The 21,567-nt window shown below is 50.4% G+C and overlaps 1 protein-coding gene across 2 annotated transcripts in view; it reads left to right on the plus strand.

Annotated features, from left to right (window-relative positions):
- LOC149984732 (neuropilin-2-like) overlaps positions 1 to 21,567 on the plus strand; it is a 432,234-nt gene that overhangs the window by 284,003 nt on the left and 126,664 nt on the right. For both annotated transcript variants that reach the window (XM_090230491.1, XM_090230492.1), the window contains exon 13: positions 13,424 to 13,576. In XM_090230491.1, coding sequence (XP_090086617.1) covers positions 13,424 to 13,576 — 153 coding nt within the window. The remainder of the gene's footprint in view (positions 1 to 13,423; positions 13,577 to 21,567) is intronic.

A 21,567-nucleotide genomic window follows, 5' to 3' on the forward strand; every position in this document is an offset into this window, starting at 1 on the left:
CACGTTTAGAGGATACCACCGCTGCCCAAAGAGGAGAGGGTAAATATATACTCTCACCCTGCCACGTTTGAGGATACCACCGCTGCCCAAAGAGGAGAGGGTAAATATATACTTTCACCCTGCCACGTTTAGAGGAGAGGGTAAATATATACTCTCACCCTGCCACATTTAGAGGAGAGGGTAAATATATACTCTCACCCTGCCACGTTTAGAGGAGAGGGTACATATATACTCTCACCCTGCCACGTTTAGAGGAGAGGGTAACTATATACTCTCACCCTACCACGTTTAGAGGATACCACCGCTGCCCAAAGAGGAGAGGGTAAATATATACTCTCACCCTGCCACGTTTAGAGGAGAGGGTAAATATATACTCTCACCCTACCACGTTTAGAGGATACCACCGCTGCCCAAAGAGGAGAGGGTAAATATATACTCTCACCCTGCCACGTTTAGAGGAGAGGGTAAATATATACTCTCACCCTGCCACGTTTAGAGGAGAGGGTAAATATATACTCTCACCCTGCCACGTTTAGAGGAGAGGGTACATATATACTCTCACCCTGCCACGTTTAGAGGAGAGGGTAAATATACACTCTCACCCTACCACGTTTAGAGGAGAGGGTAAATATATACTCTCACCCTACCACGTTTAGAGGATACCACCGCTGCCCAAAGAGGAGAGGGTAAATATATACTCTCACCCTGCCACGTTTAGAGGAGAGGGTAAATATATACTCTCACCCTACCACGTTTAGAGGAGAGGGTAAATATATACTCTCACCCTGCCACGTTTAGAGGAGAGGGTAAATATATACCCTCACCCTACCACGTTTAGAGGATACCACCGCTGCCCAAAGAGGAGAGGGTAAATATATACTCTCACCCTGCCACGTTTAGAGGATACCACCGCTGCCCAAAGAGGAGAGGGTAAATATATACTCTCACCCTGCCACGTTTAGAGGATACCACCACTGCCCAAAGAGGAGAGGGTAAATATATACTCTCAACCTGCCACGTTTAGAGGATACCACCGCTGCCCAAAGAGGAGAGGGTAAATATATACTCTCACCCTACCACGTTTAGAGGAGAGGGTAAATATATACTCTCACCCTACCACGTTTAGAGGATACCACCGCTGCCCAAAGAGGAGAGGGTAAATATATACTCTCACCCTGCCACGTTTAGAGGATACCACCACTGCCCAAAGAGGAGAGGGTAAATATATACTCTCAACCTGCCACGTTTAGAGGATACCACCGCTGCCCAAAGAGGAGAGGGTAAAAATATACTCTCACCCTACCACATTTAGAGGAGAGGGTAAATATATACTCTCACCCTACCACGTTTAGAGGATACCACCGCTGCCCAAAGAGGAGAGGGTAAATATATACTCTCACCCTACCACGTTTAGAGCAGCAGTTAAATATATACTCTCACCCTGCCACGTTTAGAGGAGAGGGTAAATATATACTCTCACCCTGCCATGTTTAGAGGAGCAGATAAATATATACTCTCACCCTGTCACGTTTAGAGGAGAGGGTAAATATATACTCTCACCCTGCCACGTTTAGAGGAGCAGATAAATATATACTCTCACCCTGTCACGTTTAGAGGAGAGGGTAAATATATACTCTCACCCTGCCACGTTTAGAGGAGAGGGTAAATATATACTCTCACCCTACCACGTTTAGAGGAGAGGGTAAATATATACTCTCACCCTGCCACGTTTAGAGGAGAGGGTAAATATATACTCTCACCCTACCACGTTTAGAGGAGAGGGTAAATGTATACTCTCACCCTGCCACGTTTAGAGGAGAGGGTAAATATATACCCTCACCCTACCACGTTTAGAGGATACCACCGCTGCCCAAAGAGGAGAGGGTAAATATATACTCTCACCCTGCCACGTTTAGAGGATACCACCGCTGCCCAAAGAGGAGAGGGTAAATATATACTCTCACCCTGCCACGTTTAGAGGATACCACCGCTGCCCAAAGAGGAGAGGGTAAATATATACTCTCACCCTGCCACGTTTAGAGCAGCAGTTAAATATATACTCTCACCCTGCCACGTTTAGAGGAGAGGGCAAATATATACTCTCACCCTGCCACGTTTAGAGGAGAGGGTAAATATATACTCTCACCCTGCCACGTTTAGAGGAGCAGATAAATATATACTCTCACCCTGTCACGTTTAGAGGAGCAGATAAATATATACTCTCACCCTGCCACGTTTAGAGGAGCAGATAAATATATACTCTCACCCTGTCACGTTTAGAGGAGAGGGTAAATATATACTCTCACCCTGTCACGTTTAGAGGAGCAGATAAATATATACTCTCACCCTGCCACGTTTAGAGGAGCAGATAAATATATACTCTCACCCTGCCACGTTTAGAGGAGCAGATAAATATATACTCTCACCCTGTCACGTTTAGAGGAGAGGGTAAATATATACTCTCACCCTGTCACGTTTAGAGGAGCAGATAAATATATACTCTCACCTGTCACGTTTAGAGGAGAGGGTAAATATATACTCTCACCCTGCCACGTTTAGAGGAGAGGGTAAATATATACTCTCACCCTGCCACGTTTAGAGGAGAGGGTAAATATATACTCTCACCCTGCCACGTTTAGAGGAGCAGGTAAATATATACTCTCACCCTACCACGTTTAGAGGAGAGGGCAAATATATACTCTCACCCTACCACGTTTAGAGGAGAGGGTAAACATATACTCTCACCCTGCCACGTTTAGAGGAGAGGGTAAATATATACTTTCACCCTACCACGTTTAGAGGAGCAGGTAAATATATAGTCTCACCCTACCACGTTTAGAGGAGAGGGTAAATATATACTCTCACCCTGCCACGTTTAGAGGAGAGGATAAATATATACTCTCACCCTGCCACGTTTAGAGGAGAGGGTAAATATATACTCTCACCCTGCCACGTTTAGAGGAGAGGGTAAATATATACTCTCACCCTGCCACGTTTAGAGGAGAGGGTAAATATATACTCTCACCCTGCCACATTTAGAGGAGAGGGTAAATATATACTCTCACCCTGCCACGTTTAGAGGAGAGGGTAAATATATACTCTCACCCTGCCACGTTTAGAGGATACCACCGCTGCCCAAAGAGGAGAGGGTAAATATATACTTTCACCCTGCCACGTTTAGAGGAGAGGGTAAATATATACTCTCACCCTGCCACATTTAGAGGAGAGGGTAAATATATACTCTCACCCTGCCACGTTTAGAGGAGAGGGTACATATATACTCTCACCCTGCCACGTTTAGAGGAGAGGGTAGCTATATACTCTCACCCTACCACGTTTAGAGGATACCACCGCTGCCCAAAGAGGAGAGGGTAAATATATACTCTCACCCTGCCACGTTTAGAGGAGAGGGTAAATATATACTCTCACCCTACCACGTTTAGAGGATACCACCGCTGCCCAAAGAGGAGAGGGTAAATATATACTCTCACCCTGCCACGTTTAGAGGAGAGGGTAAATATATACTCTCACCCTGCCACGTTTAGAGGAGAGGGTAAATATATACTCTCACCCTGCCACGTTTAGAGGAGAGGGTACATATATACTCTCACCCTGCCACGTTTAGAGGAGAGGGTAAATATACACTCTCACCCTACCACGTTTAGAGGAGAGGGTAAATATATACTCTCACCCTACCACGTTTAGAGGATACCACCGCTGCCCAAAGAGGAGAGGGTAAATATATACTCTCACCCTGCCACGTTTAGAGGAGAGGGTAAATATATACTCTCACCCTACCACGTTTAGAGGAGAGGGTAAATATATACTCTCACCCTGCCACGTTTAGAGGAGAGGGTAAATATATACCCTCACCCTACCACGTTTAGAGGATACCACCGCTGCCCAAAGAGGAGAGGGTAAATATATACTCTCACCCTGCCACGTTTAGAGGATACCACCGCTGCCCAAAGAGGAGAGGGTAAATATATACTCTCACCCTGCCACGTTTAGAGGATACCACCACTGCCCAAAGAGGAGAGGGTAAATATATACTCTCAACCTGCCACGTTTAGAGGATACCACCGCTGCCCAAAGAGGAGAGGGTAAATATATACTCTCACCCTACCACGTTTAGAGGAGATGGTAAATATATACTCTCACCCTGCCACGTTTAGAGGAGAGGGTAAATATATACTCTCACCCTGCCACGTTTAGAGGAGCAGATAAATATATACTCTCACCCTGTCACGTTTAGAGGAGAGGGTAAATATATACTCTCACCCTACCACGTTTAGAGGAGAGGGTAAATATATACTCTCACCCTGCCACGTTTAGAGGAGAGGGTAAATATATACCCTCACCCTACCACGTTTAGAGGATACCACCGCTGCCCAAAGAGGAGAGGGTAAATATATACTCTCACCCTGCCACGTTTAGAGGATACCACCGCTGCCCAAAGAGGAGAGGGTAAATATATACTCTCACCCTGCCACGTTTAGAGGATACCACCGCTGCCCAAAGAGGAGAGGGTAAATATATACTCTCACCCTGCCACGTTTAGAGGATACCACCACTGCCCAAAGAGGAGAGGGTAAATATATACTCTCAACCTGCCACGTTTAGAGGATACCACCGCTGCCCAAAGAGGAGAGGGTAAATATATACTCTCACCCTACCACGTTTAGAGGAGAGGGTAAATATATACTCTCACCCTACCACGTTTAGAGGATACCACCGCTGCCCAAAGAGGAGAGGGTAAAAATATACTCTCACCCTACCACATTTAGAGGAGAGCGTAAATATATACTCTCACCCTACCACGTTTAGAGGATACCACCGCTGCCCAAAGAGGAGAGGGTAAATATATACTCTCACCCTACCACGTTTAGAGCAGCAGTTAAATATATACTCTCACCCTGCCACGTTTAGAGGAGAGGGTAAATATATACTCTCACCCTGCCACGTTTAGAGGAGCAGATAAATATATACTCTCACCCTGTCACGTTTAGAGGAGAGGGTAAATATATACTCTCACCCTGCCACGTTTAGAGGAGCAGATAAATATATACTCTCACCCTGTCACGTTTAGAGGAGAGGGTAAATATATACTCTCACCCTGCCACGTTTAGAGGAGAGGGTAAATATATACTCTCACCCTACCACGTTTAGAGGAGAGGGTAAATATATACTCTCACCCTGCCACGTTTAGAGGAGAGGGTAAATATATACTCTCACCCTACCACGTTTAGAGGAGAGGGTAAATGTATACTCTCACCCTGCCACGTTTAGAGGAGAGGGTAAATATATACCCTCACCCTACCACGTTTAGAGGATACCACCGCTGCCCAAAGAGGAGAGGGTAAATATATACTCTCACCCTGCCACGTTTAGAGGATACCACCGCTGCCCAAAGAGGAGAGGGTAAATATATACTCTCACCCTGCCACGTTTAGAGGATACCACCGCTGCCCAAAGAGGAGAGGGTAAATATATACTCTCACCCTGCCACGTTTAGAGCAGCAGTTAAATATATACTCTCACCCTGCCACGTTTAGAGGAGAGGGCAAATATATACTCTCACCCTGCCACGTTTAGAGGAGAGGGTAAATATATACTCTCACCCTGCCACGTTTAGAGGAGCAGATAAATATATACTCTCACCCTGCCACGTTTAGAGGAGCAGATAAATATATACTCTCACCCTGCCACGTTTAGAGGAGCAGATAAATATATACTCTCACCCTGTCACGTTTAGAGGAGAGGGTAAATATATACTCTCACCCTGTCACGTTTAGAGGAGCAGATAAATATATACTCTCACCCTGCCACGTTTAGAGGAGCAGATAAATATATACTCTCACCCTGCCACGTTTAGAGGAGCAGATAAATATATACTCTCACCCTGTCACGTTTAGAGGAGAGGGTAAATATATACTCTCACCCTGTCACGTTTAGAGGAGCAGATAAATATATACTCTCACCTGTCACGTTTAGAGGAGAGGGTAAATATATACTCTCACCCTGCCACGTTTAGAGGAGAGGGTAAATATATACTCTCACCCTGCCACGTTTAGAGGAGAGGGTAAATATATACTCTCACCCTGCCACGTTTAGAGGAGCAGGTAAATATATACTCTCATCCTACCACGTTTAGAGGAGAGGGCAAATATATACTCTCACCCTACCACGTTTAGAGGAGAGGGTAAACATATACTCTCACCCTGCCACGTTTAGAGGAGAGGGTAAATATATACTTTCACCCTACCACGTTTAGAGGAGCAGGTAAATATATAGTCTCACCCTACCACGTTTAGAGGAGAGGGTAAATATATACTCTCACCCTGCCACGTTTAGAGGAGAGGATAAATATATACTCTCACCCTGCCACGTTTAGAGGAGCAGATAAATATATACTCTCACCCTGCCACGTTTAGAGGAGAGGGCAAATATATACTCTCACCCTGCCACGTTTAGAGGAGAGGGTAAATATATACTCTCACCCTGCCACGTTTAGAGGAGCAGATAAATATATACTCTCACCCTGCCACGTTTAGAGGAGCAGATAAATATATACTCTCACCCTGCCACGTTTAGAGGAGCAGATAAATATATACTCTCACCCTGTCACGTTTAGAGGAGAGGGTAAATATATACTCTCACCCTGTCACGTTTAGAGGAGCAGATAAATATATACTCTCACCCTGCCACGTTTAGAGGAGCAGATAAATATATACTCTCACCCTGCCACGTTTAGAGGAGCAGATAAATATATACTCTCACCCTGTCACGTTTAGAGGAGAGGGTAAATATATACTCTCACCCTGTCACGTTTAGAGGAGCAGATAAATATATACTCTCACCTGTCACGTTTAGAGGAGAGGGTAAATATATACTCTCACCCTGCCACGTTTAGAGGAGAGGGTAAATATATACTCTCACCCTGCCACGTTTAGAGGAGAGGGTAAATATATACTCTCACCCTGCCACGTTTAGAGGAGCAGGTAAATATATACTCTCATCCTACCACGTTTAGAGGAGAGGGCAAATATATACTCTCACCCTACCACGTTTAGAGGAGAGGGTAAACATATACTCTCACCCTGCCACGTTTAGAGGAGAGGGTAAATATATACTTTCACCCTACCACGTTTAGAGGAGCAGGTAAATATATAGTCTCACCCTACCACGTTTAGAGGAGAGGGTAAATATATACTCTCACCCTGCCACGTTTAGAGGAGAGGATAAATATATACTCTCACCCTGCCACGTTTAGAGGAGAGGGTAAATATATACTCTCACCCTGCCACGTTTAGAGGAGAGGGTAAATATATACTCTCACCCTGCCACGTTTAGAGGAGAGGGTAAATATATACTCTCACCCTGCCACATTTAGAGGAGAGGGTAAATATATACTCTCACCCTGCCACGTTTAGAGGAGAGGGTAAATATATACTCTCACCCTGCCACGTTTAGAGGATACCACCGCTGCCCAAAGAGGAGAGGGTAAATATATACTCTCACCCTGCCACGTTTAGAGGATACCACCGCTGCCCAAAGAGGAGAGGGTAAATATATACTTTCACCCTGCCACGTTTAGAGGAGAGGGTAAATATATACTCTCACCCTGCCACATTTAGAGGAGAGGGTAAATATATACTCTCACCCTGCCACGTTTAGAGGAGAGGGTACATATATACTCTCACCCTGCCACGTTTAGAGGAGAGGGTAGCTATATACTCTCACCCTACCACGTTTAGAGGATACCACCGCTGCCCAAAGAGGAGAGGGTAAATATATACTCTCACCCTGCCACGTTTAGAGGAGAGGGTAAATATATACTCTCACCCTACCACGTTTAGAGGATACCACCGCTGCCCAAAGAGGAGAGGGTAAATATATACTCTCACCCTGCCACGTTTAGAGGAGAGGGTAAATATATACTCTCACCCTGCCACGTTTAGAGGAGAGGGTAAATATATACTCTCACCCTGCCACGTTTAGAGGAGAGGGTACATATATACTCTCACCCTGCCACGTTTAGAGGAGAGGGTAAATATACACTCTCACCCTACCACGTTTAGAGGAGAGGGTAAATATATACTCTCACCCTACCACGTTTAGAGGATACCACCGCTGCCCAAAGAGGAGAGGGTAAATATATACTCTCACCCTGCCACGTTTAGAGGAGAGGGTAAATATATACTCTCACCCTACCACGTTTAGAGGAGAGGGTAAATATATACTCTCACCCTGCCACGTTTAGAGGAGAGGGTAAATATATACCATCACCCTACCACGTTTAGAGGATACCACCGCTGCCCAAAGAGGAGAGGGTAAATATATACTCTCACCCTGCCACGTTTAGAGGATACCACCGCTGCCTAAAGAGGAGAGGGTAAATATATACTCTCACCCTGCCACGTTTAGAGGATACCACCACTGCCCAAAGAGGAGAGGGTAAATATATACTCTCAACCTGCCACGTTTAGAGGATACCACCGCTGCCCAAAGAGGAGAGGGTAAATATATACGCTCACCCTACCACGTTTAGAGGAGATGGTAAATATATACTCTCACCCTGCCACGTTTAGAGGAGAGGGTAAATATATACTCTCACCCTGCCACGTTTAGAGGAGCAGATAAATATATACTCTCACCCTGTCACGTTTAGAGGAGAGGGTAAATATATACTCTCACCCTACCACGTTTAGAGGAGAGGGTAAATATATACTCTCACCCTGCCACGTTTAGAGGAGAGGGTAAATATATACCCTCACCCTACCACGTTTAGAGGATACCACCGCTGCCCAAAGAGGAGAGGGTAAATATATACTCTCACCCTGCCACGTTTAGAGGATACCACCGCTGCCCAAAGAGGAGAGGGTAAATATATACTCTCACCCTGCCACGTTTAGAGGATACCACCGCTGCCCAAAGAGGAGAGGGTAAATATATAATCTCACCCTGCCACGTTTAGAGGATACCACCACTGCCCAAAGAGGAGAGGGTAAATATATACTCTCAACCTGCCACGTTTAGAGGATACCACCGCTGCCCAAAGAGGAGAGGGTAAATATATACTCTCACCCTACCACGTTTAGAGGAGAGGGTAAATATATACTCTCACCCTACCACGTTTAGAGGATACCACCGCTGCCCAAAGAGGAGAGGGTAAAAATATACTCTCACCCTACCACATTTAGAGGAGAGGGTAAATATATACTCTCACCCTACCACGTTTAGAGGATACCACCGCTGCCCAAAGAGAAGAGGGTAAATATATACTCTCACCCTACCACGTTTAGAGCAGCAGTTAAATATATACTCTCACCCTGCCACGTTTAGAGGAGAGGGTAAATATATACTCTCACCCTGCCACGTTTAGAGGAGCAGATAAATATATACTCTCACCCTGTCACGTTTAGAGGAGAGGGTAAATATATACTCTCACCCTGCCACGTTTAGAGGAGCAGATAAATATATACTCTCACCCTGTCACGTTTAGAGGAGAGGGTAAATATATACTCTCACCCTGCCACGTTTAGAGGAGAGGGTAAATATATACTCTCACCCTACCACGTTTAGAGGAGAGGGTAAATATATACTCTCACCCTGCCACGTTTAGAGGAGAGGGTAAATATATACTCTCACCCTACCACGTTTAGAGGAGAGGGTAAATGTATACTCTCACCCTGCCACGTTTAGAGGAGAGGGTAAATATATACCCTCACCCTACCACGTTTAGAGGATACCACCGCTGCCCAAAGAGGAGAGGGTAAATATATACTCTCACCCTGCCACGTTTAGAGGATACCACCGCTGCCCAAAGAGGAGAGGGTAAATATATACTCTCACCCTGCCACGTTTAGAGGATACCACCGCTGCCCAAAGAGGAGAGGGTAAATATATACTCTCACCCTGCCACGTTTAGAGGAGAGGGTAAATATATACTCTCACCCTGCCACGTTTAGAGCAGCAGTTAAATATATACTCTCACCCTGCCACGTTTAGAGGAGAGGGCAAATATATACTCTCACCCTGCCACGTTTAGAGGAGAGGGTAAATATATACTCTCACCCTGCCACGTTTAGAGGAGCAGATAAATATATACTCTCACCCTGTCACGTTTAGAGGAGCAGATAAATGTATACTCTCACCCTGCCACGTTTAGAGGAGCAGATAAATATATACTCTCACCCTGTCACGTTTAGAGGAGAGGGTAAATATATACTCTCACCCTGTCACGTTTAGAGGAGCAGATAAATATATACTCTCACCCTGCCACGTTTAGAGGAGCAGATAAATATATACTCTCACCCTGCCACGTTTAGAGGAGCAGATAAATATATACTCTCACCCTGTCACGTTTGGTGGAGAGGGTAAATATATACTCTCACCCTGTCACGTTTAGAGGAGCAGATAAATATATACTCTTCACCTGTCACGTTTAGAGGAGAGGGTAAATATATACTCTCACCCTGCCACGTTTAGAGGAGAGGGTAAATATATACTCTCACCCTGCCACGTTTAGAGGAGAGGGTAAATATATACTCTCACCCTGCCACGTTTAGAGGAGCAGGTAAATATATACTCTCACCCTACCACGTTTAGAGGAGAGGGCAAATATATACTCTCACCCTACCACGTTTAGAGGAGAGGGTAAATATATACTCTCACCCTGCCACGTTTAGAGGAGAGGGTAAATATATACTTTCACCCTACCACGTTTAGAGGAGCAGGTAAATATATAGTCTCACCCTACCACGTTTAGAGGAGAGGGTAAATATATACTCTCACCCTGCCACGTTTAGAGGAGAGGATAAATATATACTCTCACCCTGCCACGTTTAGAGGAGAGGGTAAATATATACTCTCACCCTGCCACGTTTAGAGGAGAGGGTAAATATATACTCTCACCCTGCCACGTTTAGAGGATACCACCGCTGCCCAAAGAGGAGAGGGTAAATATATACTCTCACCCTGCCACGTTTAGAGGATACCACCGCTGCCCAAAGAGGAGAGGGTAAATATATACTTTCACCCTGCCACGTTTAGAGGAGAGGGTAAATATATACTCTCACCCTGCCACATTTAGAGGAGAGGGTAAATATATACTCTCACCCTGCCACGTTTAGAGGAGAGGGTACATATATACTCTCACCCTGCCACGTTTAGAGGAGAGGGTAAATATATACTCTCACCCTGCCACGTTTAGAGGAGAGGGTAAATATATACTCTCACCCTGCCACGTTTAGAGGATACCACCGCTGCCCAAAGAGGAGAGGGTAAATATATACTCTCACCCTGCCACGTTTAGAGGATACCACCGCTGCCCAAAGAGGAGAGGGTAAATATATACTTTCACCCTGCCACGTTTAGAGGAGAGGGTAAATATATACTCTCACCCTGCCACATTTAGAGGAGAGGGTAAATATATACTCTCACCCTGCCACGTTTAGAGGAGAGGGTACATATATACTCTCACCCTGCCACGTTTAGAGGAGAGGGTAACTATATACTCTCACCCTACCACGTTTAGAGGATACCACCGCTGCCCAAAGAGGAGAGGGTAAATATATACTCTCACCCTGCCACGTTTATAGGAGAGGGTAAATATATACTCTCACCCTACCACGTTTAGAGGATACCACCGCTGCCCAAAGAGGAGAGGGTAAATATATACTCTCACCCTGCCACGTTTAGAGGAGAGGGTAAATATATACTCTCACCCTGCCACGTTTAGAGGAGAGGGTACATATATACTCTCACCCTGCCACGTTTAGAGGAGAGGGTAAATATACACTCTCACCCTACCACGTTTAGAGGAGAGGGTAAATATATACTCTCACCCTACCACGTTTAGAGGATACCACCGCTGCCCAAAGAGGAGAGGGTAAATATATACTCTCACCCTGCCACGTTTAGAGGAGAGGGTAAATATATACTCTCACCCTACCACGTTTAGAGGATACCACCGCTGCCCAAAGAGGAGAGGGTAAATATATGCTCTCACCCTGCCACGTTTAGAGGAGTGGGTAACTATATACTCTCACCCTGCCACGTTTAGAGGAGAGGGTAAATATATACTCTCACCCTACCACGTTTAGAGGATACCACCGCTGCCCAAAGAGGAGAGGGTAAATATATACTCTCACCCTGCCACGTTTAGAGGAGAGGGTAACTATATACTCTCACCCTGCCACGTTTAGAGGAGAGGGTAAATATATACTCTCACCCTGCCACGTTTAGAGGATACCACCGCTGCCCAAAGAGGAGCACGACCAAGTTCTGGAATACCTTGAAAATCAGACATTTTCTCAAGTTGGTAATTAGTTGGTAATTAGTTGGTATTTAGTTGGTAATTAGTTGGTGATTAAAACGTATTTGAATTGAAAGAAAAGGAGAACATGAAATGATCCAATATGTTAAAATAAAAAATATTAGAATATTTATATTTCCAGATAGACTACAAAGTTTTATTTCCTCACGTGTTTGGCGCTCTGGTTGCCAGGAGACCTCACTCATTTCACCCACTATGGCAAGTAGCCAGGCCGGTACACAAGTGACTGATTAGGCCACCAATAGCTAAAATGCCAGGCAAATGTAGGTTAATCCTGCCAAATGTAGATTCATCCTGCCAAATGTAGGTTAATCCTGCCAAATGTAGGTAAATCCTGCCAAATCTAGGTTAATCCTGCCAAATGTAGGTTCATCCTGCCAAATGTAGGTTCATCATGCCAAATGTAGGTTCATCCTGCCAAATGTAGGTTAATCCTGCCAAATGTAGATTCATCCTGCCAAATGTAGGTTAATCATGCCAAATGTAGGTTAACATGCCAAATGTAGGTTCATCCTGCCAAATGTAGGTTCATCCTGCCAAATGTAGATTCATCTTGCCAAATGTAGATTCATCCTACAAATGTAGATTCAATCTATTGATGTTCATGAATGGTTTTGCCAGAACCTTCCAGGGATGTAGATCTAGTTTTTATGTTTTTTAAAGGATCAAGTATTATGGTGTTAGTTGAACACACAAGAGCACAAACACAAACACAAACACACTCACAAGCACAAACACAAGCACAAACACAAACACACTCACAAGCACAAACACAAACACAAACACACTCACAAGAGCACAAACACAAACACAAACACAAGCACAAACACAAACACAAACACACTCACAAGAGCACAAACACAAACACAAGAGCACAAACACAAACACAAACACAAGCACAAGCACAAACACAAACACAAACACAAACACACTCACAAGCACAAACACACACGCACCGGGCTTCAGGGCGTCTTCACATTGTACGGCTTAGACAGGTATTGATCACGATCAGTCTGATCAGCATCATTGATCCCTCCCTCTCTTTCTCTGTCCCCTCTCTCAATCTATACCTCTCTCCTCTAGGCACTACTCCTTGGTCTCTGTGTGACTTTGAGTCCAGTCTGTGTGGCTGGATCCCAGACAGCGTGTCAGAGCTGAGCTGGTCTCTCCACAGTGGCAGCCTCTCGTCTGGTCTCACACCTAGTCTGGATCTACCTCTCTCTCTGCCCAAAGACGGTCAGTACCGATCACATTTACTGTCATCTGGTCATCACTGGACAGGAGACACACTGACATTTATAGAGAGGTGACACCTGGTTTTATCATGGTCATCTGGTCATCACTGGACAGGAGACACACTGACATTTATAGAGAGGTGACACCTGGTTTCATCATGGTCATCTGGTCATCACTGGACAGGAGACACACTGACGTTTATAGAGAGGTGACACCTGGTTTTATCATGGTCATCTGGTCATCACTGGACAGGAGACACACTGACCTTTATAGAGAGATGACACCTGGTTTTATCATGGTCATCTTGTCATCACTGGACACTCCATCTCTATCTCTCCTCTTTCTCTCTCTCTCTCTCTTTCTCTCTCTCTCTCTCCTCTCTCTCTCTCTTCTTCTCTCTCTCTCTCCTTCTCTTTCTCTTTCTCTCCTCTCTCTCTCCTTCTCTCTCTCTCCTTCTCTATCTCCCTTCTCTCTCTCTCCTTCTTTCTCTCCTTCTTTATCTCTCCTCTCTCTCTCCTTCTCTCTCTCCTTCTCTATCTCTATATCTTTCCATCTCTCTCTCTCCTTCTCTCACACTCCATCTCGATCTCTCCTTCTCTTTCTCTCCTTCTCTATCTCTCATTCTCTGTCATATCTTCACTCTCTCTCTCTCCTTCTCTCTCTCCTTTTCTTTCTCTCAGCTCTCTCTCCTTCTCTCTCTCTCCTTCTCTTTCTCTCTCTCTCCTCTCTCTCCTCCTCTCTCTCTCCTTCTCTCTCTCCTTCGCTCTCTCTCTTTCTCTTTCTCTCCTCCCTCTCTCTCTCTCCTCTCTCTCTCCATCTCTATCTCTCCTTCTCTATCTCTATCTCTCCTTCTCTCACACTCCATCTCGATCTCTCCTTCTCGATCTCCAGCCCCGTCTTGTGTTCTCCGTGGCCTGACTTTCCTGTCTAAACTCCCCTGCCTCGTCAAAGGCACACACACACACACACACACACACACACACACACACACACACACACACACACACACACACACACACACACACACACACACACACACACACACACACACACACACACACACACACACACACACACACACACACACACACACCACAGCCTGTAAACCACTCAGCTCTGTTTTCTATATGGAAGCTTTAAAGAGAGAAAGGAAAGGATCGGTCTGATTTCTCCATCCCCTGCTACCCACTCCCCTGCTACCCACTTCCTCCCTACCCACTCCCCTGCTACCCACTCCCCTGCTACCCACTCCCCTGCTACCCACTTCCTCCCTACCCACTCCCCTGCTACCCACTCCCCTGCTACCCACTTCCTCCCTACCCACTCCCCTGCTACCCACTTCCTCCCTACCCACTCCCCTGCTACCCACTCCCCTGCTACCCACTTCCTCCCTACCCACTCCCCTGCTACCCACTCCCCTGCTACCCACTTCCTCCCTACCCACTTCCTCCCTACCCACTCCCCTGCTACCCACTCCCCTGCTACCCACTTCCTCCCTACCCACTTCCCTGCTACCCACTTCCTCCCTACCCACTCCCCTGCTACCCACTCCCCTGCTACCCACTTCCTCCCTACCCACTCCCCTGCTACCCACTTCCTCCCTACCCACTCCCCTGCTACCCACTCCCCTGCTACCCACTTCCTCCCTACCCACTCCCTACCCACTCCCCTGCTACCCACTCCCCTGCTACCCACTTCCTCCCTACCCACTCCCCTGCTACCCACTTCCTCCCTACCCACTCCCCTGCTACCCACTCCCCTGCTACCCACTTCCTCCCTACCCACTCCCCTGCTACCCACTCCCATGCTACCCACTTCCTCCCTACCCACTCCCCTGCTACCCACTCCCCTGCTACCCACTTCCTCCCTACCCACTCCCCTGCTACCCACTCCCCTGCTACCCACTTCCTCCCTACCCACTCCCCTGCTACCCACTTCCTCCCTACCCACTCCCCTGCTACCCACTCCCCTGCTACCCACTTCCTCCCCACCCACTCCCCTGCTACTCACTCCCCTGCTACCCACTTCCTCCCTACCCACTCCCCTGCTACCCACTCCCCTGCTACCCACTTCCTCCCTACCCACTCCCATGCTACCCACTTCCTCCCTACCCACTCCCCTGCTACCCACTTCCTCCATACCCACTCCCCTGCTACCCACTCCCCTGCTACCCACTTCCTCCCTACCCACTCCCCTGCTACCAACTTCCTCCCTACCCACTCCCCTGCTACCCACTCCCCTGCTACCCACTTCCTCCCTACCCACTCCCCTGCTACCCACTCCCCTGCTACCCACTTCCTCCCTACCCACTCCCCTGCTACCCACTCCCCTGCTACCCACTTCCTCCCTACCCACTCCCCTGCTACCCACTCCCCTGCTACCCACTTCCTCCCTACCCACTCCCGTGCTACCCACTTCCTCCCTACCCACTCCCCTGCTACCCACTCCCCTGCTACCCACTTCCTCCCTACCCACTCCCCTGCTACCCACTCCCCTGCTACCCACTTCCTCCCTACCCACTCCCCTGCTACCCACTCCCCTGCTACCCACTTCCTCCCTACCCACTCCCCTGCTACCCACTTCCTCCCTACCCACTCCCCTGCTACCCACTCCCCTGCTACCCACTCCCCTGCTACCCACTTCCTCCCTACCCACTCCCCTGCTACCCACTCCCCTGCTACCCACTCCCCTGCTACCCACTTCCTCCCTACCCACTCCCCTGCTACCCACTTCCTCCCTACCCACTCCCCTGCTACCCACTTCCTCCCTACCCACTCCCCTGCTACCCACTCCCCTGCTACCCACTCCACTGCTACCCACTTCCTCCCTACCCACTCCCCTGCTACCCACTCCCCTGCTACCCACTTCCTCCCTACCCACTTCCACACACCACCCATCCCCTGCTACCCACTTCCACACACCACCCCTCCATCCCCTGCTACCCACTTCCTCCCTACCCACTTCCACACACCACCCATCCCCTGCTACCCACTTCCTCCCTACCCACTTCCACCCCACCACCCATCCCCTGCTACCCACTTCCTCCCTACCCACTTCCACACACCACCCCTCCATCCCCAGCTACCCACTTCCTCCCTACCCACTTCCACACACCACCCATCCCCTGCTACCCACTTCCTCCCTACCCACTTCCACCCCACCACCCATCCCCTGCTACCCACTTCCTCCCTACCCACTTCCACACACCACCCCTCCATCCCCTGCTACCCACTTCCTCCCTACCCACTTCCACACACCACCCATCCCCTGCCACCCACTTCCACACACCACCAACCACCCTTACTACCTTCCACACACCACCCCTCCATCCCCTGCTACCCACTTCCTCCCTACCCACTTCCACACACCACCCATCCCCTGCTACCCACTTCCTCCCTACCTCTTCCACACACCACCCCTCCATCCCCTGCTACCCACTTCCTCCCTACCCACTTCCACACAACACCCCTCCATCCCCTGCTACCCACTTCCTCCCTACCCACTTCCACACACCACCCATCCCCTGCTACCCACTTCCACACACCACCAACCACCCTTACTACCTTCCACACACCACCCCTCCATCCCCTACTACCCACTTCCTCCCTACCCACTTCCACACACCACCCATCCCCTGCTACCCACTTCCTTCCTACCCACTTCCACACACCACCCCTCCATCCCCTGCTACCCACTTCCCCCCTACCCACTTCCACACACCACCCCTCCATCCCCTGCTACCCACTTCCTCACTACCCACTTCCACACACCACCCATCCCCTGCTACCCACTTCCACACACCACCCCTCCATCCCCTGCTACCCACTTCCTCCCTACCCACTTCCACACACCACCCCTCCATCCCCTGCTACCCACTTCCTCCCTACCCACTTCCACACACCACCCCTCCATCCCCTGCTACCCACTTCCTCCCTACCCACTTCCACACACCACCCATCCCCTGCCACCCACTTCCACACACCACCAACCACCCTTACTACCTTCCACACACCACCCCTCCATCCCCTGCTACCCACTTCCTCCCTACCCACTTCCACACACCACCCATCCCCTGCTACCCACTTCCTCCCTACCCACTTCCACACACCACCCCTCCATCCCCTGCTACCCACTTCCTCCCTACCCACTTCCACACACCACCCCTCCATCCCCTGCTACCCACTTCCTCCCTACCCACTTCCACACACCACCCATCCCCTGCCACCCACTTCCACACACCACCAACCACCCTTACTACCTTCCACACACAACCCCTCCATCCCCTGCTACCCACTTCCTCCCTACCCACTTCCACACACCACCCATCCCCTGCTACCCACTTCCTTCCTACCCACTTCCACACACCACCCCTCCATCCCCTGCTACCCACTTCCTCCCTACCCACTTCCACACACCACCCCTCCATCCCCTGCTACCCACTTCCTCACTACCCACTTCCACACACCACCCATCCCCTGCTACCCACTTCCACACACCACCCCTCCATCCCCTGCTACCCACTTCCTCCCTACCCAATTCCACACACCACCCCTCCATCCCCTGCTACCCACTTCCTCCCTACCCACTTCCTCCCTACCCACTTCCACACACCACCCCTCCATCCCCTGCTACCCACTTCCTCCCTACCCACTTCCACACACCACCCATCCCCTGCTACCCACTTCCTTCCTACCCACTTCCACCCCACCACCCATCCCCTGCTACCCACTTCCTCCCTACCCACTTCCACACACCACCCCTCCATCCCCTGCTACCCACTTCCTCCCACCCACTTCCACACACCACCAACCACCCTTACTACCTTCCACACACCACCCCTCCATCCCCTGCTACCCACTTCCTCCCTACCCACTTCCACACACCACCCATCCCCTGCTACCCACTTCCTCCCTACCCACTTCCACACACCACCCCTCCATCCCCTGCTACCCACTTCCTCCGTACCCACTTCCACACACCACCCCTCCATCCCCTGCTACCCACTTCCTCCCTACCCACTTCCACACACCACCCATCCCCTGCTACCCACTTCCACACACCACCAACCACCCTTACTACCTTCCACACACCACCCCTCCATCCCCTGCTACCCACTTCCTCCCTACCCACTTCCACACACCACCCATCCCCTGCTACCCACTTCCTTCCTACCCACTTCCACACACCACCCCTCCATCCCCTGCTACCCACTTCCTCCCTACCCACTTCCACATACCACCCCTCCATCCCCTGCTACCCACTTCCTCCCTACCCACTTCCACACACCACCCATCCCCTGCTACCCACTTCCACACACCACCCCTCCACCCCCTGCTACCCACTTCCTCCCTACCCAATTCCACACACCACCCCTCCATCCCCTGCTACCCACTTCCTCCCTACCCACTTCCTTCCTACCCACTTCCACACACCACCCCTCCATCCCCTGCTACCCACTTCCTCCCTACCCACTTCCACACACCACCCATCCCCTGCTACCCACTTCCTTCCTACCCACTTCCACCCCACCACCCATCCCCTGCTACCCACTTCCTCCCTACCCACTTCCACACACCACCCCTCCATCCCCTGCTACCCACTTCCTCCCTACCCACTTCCACACACCACCCATCCCCTGCCACCCACTTCCACACACCACCAACCACCCTTACTACCTTCCACACACCACCCCTCCATCTCCTGCTACCCACTTCCGCCCTACCCACTTCCACACACCACCCATCCCCTGCTACCCACTTCCTCCCTACCCACTTCCACACACCACCCCTCCATCCCCTGCTACCCACTTCCTCCCTACCCACTTCCACACACCACCCCTCCATCCCCTGCTACCCACTTCCTCCCTACCCACTTCCACACACCACCCATCCCCTGCTACCCACTTCTACACACCACCAACCACCCTTACTACCTTCCACACACCACCCCTCCATCCCCTGCTACCCACTTCCTCCCTACCCACTTCCATACACCACCCATCCCCTGCTACCCACTTCCTTCCTACCCACTTCCACACACCACCCCTCCATCCCCTGCTACCCACTTCCCCCCTACCCACTTCCACACACCACCCCTCCATCCCCTGCTACCCACTTCCCCCCTACCCACTTCCACACACCACCCATCCCCTGCTACCCACTTCCACACACCACCAACCACCCTTACTACCTTCCACACACCACCCCTCCATCCCCTGCTACCCACTTCCACACACCACCCCACCACCCCTACTACCCACTTCCACACACCACCCCTCCATCCCCCCCACCCCTCTCTACCCACTTCCACACACCACCCATCCCCTGCTACCCACTTCCACACACCACCAACCACCCCTACTCTCCACACACCACCCCCCCCCCACCCACCCACACACCACCCCCCCACCCCACCACCCTACTACCACTTCCACACACCACCCCACCACCCCTACCCACTTCCACACACCCCCCAACCACCCCTACTACCCACTTCCACACCCCACCCCTCCACCCCTACCTCTTCCACACACCACCCCACCATCCCTACTACCTTCCACACACCACCCCACCACCCCTACTACCTTCCACACACCACCCCTACCTTCCCTACTACCTTCCACACACCACCCCACCACCCCTACTACCTTCCACACACCACCCCACCACCCCTACTACCTTCCACACACCACCCCTAACCTCCCTACTACCTTCCACACACCACCCCCACCACCCCTACTACCTTCCACACACCACCCCACCACCCCTACTACCTTCCACACACCACCCCACCACCCGTACTACCTTCCACACACCACCCCACCACCCCTACTACCTTCCACACACCACCCCACCACCCCTACTACCTTCCACACACCACCCCACCACCCCTACTACCTTCCACACACCACTCCTACCCCTCCCTACTACCGCCACACACCACCCCACCACCCCTACCCTCCCTACTACCTTCCACACACCACCCATACCCTCCCTACTACCTTCACACACCACCCCAAAACCCCCTACCCTCCCTACTACCTTCCACACACCACCCCAAAGCCCCCTACCCTCCCTACTACTCCACACACACCCCTACCCTCCCTACCACCTTCCACACACCACCCCTACCCTCCCTACTACCTTCCAAACACCAACCCCACCCTCCCTACTACCTTCCACACACCACCCCTACCCTCCCTACTACCTTCCACACACCACCCCTACCCTCCCTACTACCTTCCACACACCACCCCACCACCCCTATCCTCCCTACAACCTTCCACACACCACCCCTACCCTCCATACTACCTTCCACACACCACCCCTACCCTCCCTACCACCTTCCACACACCACCCCTACCCTCCCTACTACCTTCCACACAAACCCCACCCTCCCTACTACCTTCCACACACCCCCACTACCCTCCCTACCACCTTCCACACACCACCCCTACCCTCCCTACTACCTTCCACACCACCCCAAAACCCCCTACCCTCCCTACTACCTTCCACACACCACCCCTACCCTCCCTACTACCTTCCACACACCACCCCTACCCTCCCTACTACCTTCCACACACCACCCTTACCCTCCCTACTACCTTCCACACACCACCCCTACCCTCCCTACTACCTTCCACACACCACCCCTACCCTCCCTACCACCTTCCACACACCACCCCTACCCTCCCTACTACCTTCCACACACCACCCCTATCCTCCCTACTACCTTCCACACACCACCCCACCACCCCTACCCTCCCTACCACTTTCCACACACCACCCATACCCTCCCTACCACCTTCCACATACCACCCCCACCCTCCCTACCACCTTCCACATACCACCCCTACCCTTCCTACCACCTTCCACATACCACCCCTACCCTCCCTACCAACTTCCACACACAACCCCTAAGCTCCCAACCACCTTCCACATACCACCCCCACCCTCCCTACCTTCCAGATACCACCCCTACCCTCCCTACCT

Source organism: Oncorhynchus mykiss, chromosome 3 (assembly GCF_057628025.1).
Source record: "Oncorhynchus mykiss isolate SJ-2025 chromosome 3, ASM5762802v1, whole genome shotgun sequence".
NCBI classification, from domain to species: Eukaryota; Metazoa; Chordata; class Actinopteri; order Salmoniformes; family Salmonidae; genus Oncorhynchus; species Oncorhynchus mykiss.